Genomic DNA, 2,038 nt, shown 5'->3' on the forward strand with positions numbered 1-2,038 from the left:
CAAATTTGCACTGGCAAGCCGTTCAAGTGGAACTCGTGGGAAAGTACCAAGGGATGCGAGTGTTCTGGACATGCAAAGGGGTAAAAAGGTGATAATGTTACATGTGACAACTTTTTTACTTCATATGCACTAGGGGATAGAACTGAAAAAAAAGGAATTTGACTTTGGTTGGAACTATAAAAAAAAAACAAGCCAGAGCTACCCAGGATCTGTTGCAAATACAAGGCAGAAAATTGAACTTTTTCAACATTTGCATATATATGAAGATTGCACCATCGTCTCATACCTCCCAAAAAAGAACAAGAATGTTATAGTTCCAAGTACTATGCACAATGACAACCAGGTTTGCGACAGAAAGGGAAGCAAGCCTGACATTATTCTACACTATAATAATACTAAAGGTGGTGTAGATAATTTAGACAAAATGACATCAACGTATTCCTGCCAAAGAATATCTGCACGATGGCCATTAGTCATATTTTACAACATCATCGACGTATCGGCATACAACGCCTACGTTCTATGGACAGAGAAACATCCAGCATAAAATTTAGGACGGCTGCATAAGCGTCGATTATTCCTGGAAGAACTTGGCAAGGCTCTAGTGCAACCAGAAATGATGTGGCGCAAAACACTGCCCAGAACAGCAGCAGCAAAATCGGCGGTTGAAAGGATGCGGAAAGATGCAGAGCAGCCATCTACAAGCGGTATCACTGATACGGATACAGGTGGTACAAAAAGAGCCCGATGTCAATTGTGTGTTTAAAGTGACAACAAGACAAGCGTACGTTGTAAAAAATGCCAAAAATACATTTGTAAAGATCATACACAATCATATTGTAACTTATGTGCAGAAGAAATTTAAGTGTGTCAATGTACATCCACCATATACGGGCATATTAAAAAAAATAATCTCTGAGTATTAGAATATTCATCAGAACCTTTTAAAATAAAATTCACGAATACTTAGTCACAGTATGACCGCAAAACAAACTGTGCATCACTTATGGGTCAATTTGACCCGGAGGATAACGGGAGGTAAGTAAATTTGAGGATAACAGGAGGGTTAATCAGTATATTACTTCTGCCGATGAATGCACTGAGAATCGTTGAGTTTGTGACGTCAAGCTAATAATAATTAATTTCTAGGTGGATCTGAAATCATTTAGTTGTTCATCTTTTTCACTTTTGTTTATAAATTTTACAACTTAAATTACACAAATTTCAACGTTCTCAAGTATTGCACGACATTTCACAGATGCTGCATTTTCAGGTTTCACTCTATTTTATTACATATTATGAAAGTATTATATCTTTTAGAAATCAACGAAAAGCCCATATTGATTCTAGCCACCAAGAGGACGATACAGCTATGAATACAGCTTTTGAAAACTTGTGTTTGATAGGTGAACATATTACATTTATATCGTACAGTTTACATAATAATGTATAAATATCATAGCAGTTGAGAATGTTTTGAAATTAACATTCATTTAATTTTTTAAAAATTTTACTATGCTGTGATTACTTTCTTATTTTCCATGATATATATATATATATAAATATATATCACAGAAAATGTATATCTGTATGTAATGCACGTAGTTTTCAAATCTTTATTTGTTTAGACATTGTTCAGGAAAATACTGAACAAAAATTACCAGTCGAAGATAAAAATGAAGGACCATTTCGATATGACACCACAAACCCCGTGTGAAAACAAAAATCCAAAAGTGGGTTTTAAAGGTGTGACACTTTTTAATATATTTTATTTCCCATGCAGGTTTACACATAATATAATGTGTATTTAAAAAATCAATAGCAGAGTTAGAAAATGTGTTTTGGGAATTTAACACATCCATTTTTAATTTATATTTTAAAAATTTTTACTATATGCTCGCGAATTACCCTTTCTCTTATATTTTCCATGGATATTATTTTAATATTTTTTTTTTCACCAGAAAAATGTTAATATTCTTGTTATGTTAATGGCCACGGTAGGTTTTTCAAATCCTTTTATTTTTGTTTTAGGTTCAAT

The 2,038-nt window shown here is 33.3% G+C and overlaps 1 protein-coding gene across 1 annotated transcript; it reads left to right on the forward strand.

Annotated features, from left to right (window-relative positions):
- Window positions 1-266: 266 nt before the first annotated feature.
- Tsp_11569 (conserved hypothetical protein) lies at window positions 267-336 on the forward strand (the record flags this gene model as incomplete). Its single annotated transcript, XM_003371434.1, has 1 exon — window positions 267-336. A coding segment is annotated over one exon (70 nt), but the record flags the coding sequence as incomplete, so codon positions are not given.
- Window positions 337-2,038: the final 1,702 nt, after the last annotated feature.

This window comes from Trichinella spiralis (genome assembly GCF_000181795.1).
Source record: "Trichinella spiralis strain ISS 195 chromosome Unknown Scfld9, whole genome shotgun sequence".
NCBI classification, from domain to species: domain Eukaryota; kingdom Metazoa; phylum Nematoda; class Enoplea; order Trichinellida; family Trichinellidae; genus Trichinella; species Trichinella spiralis.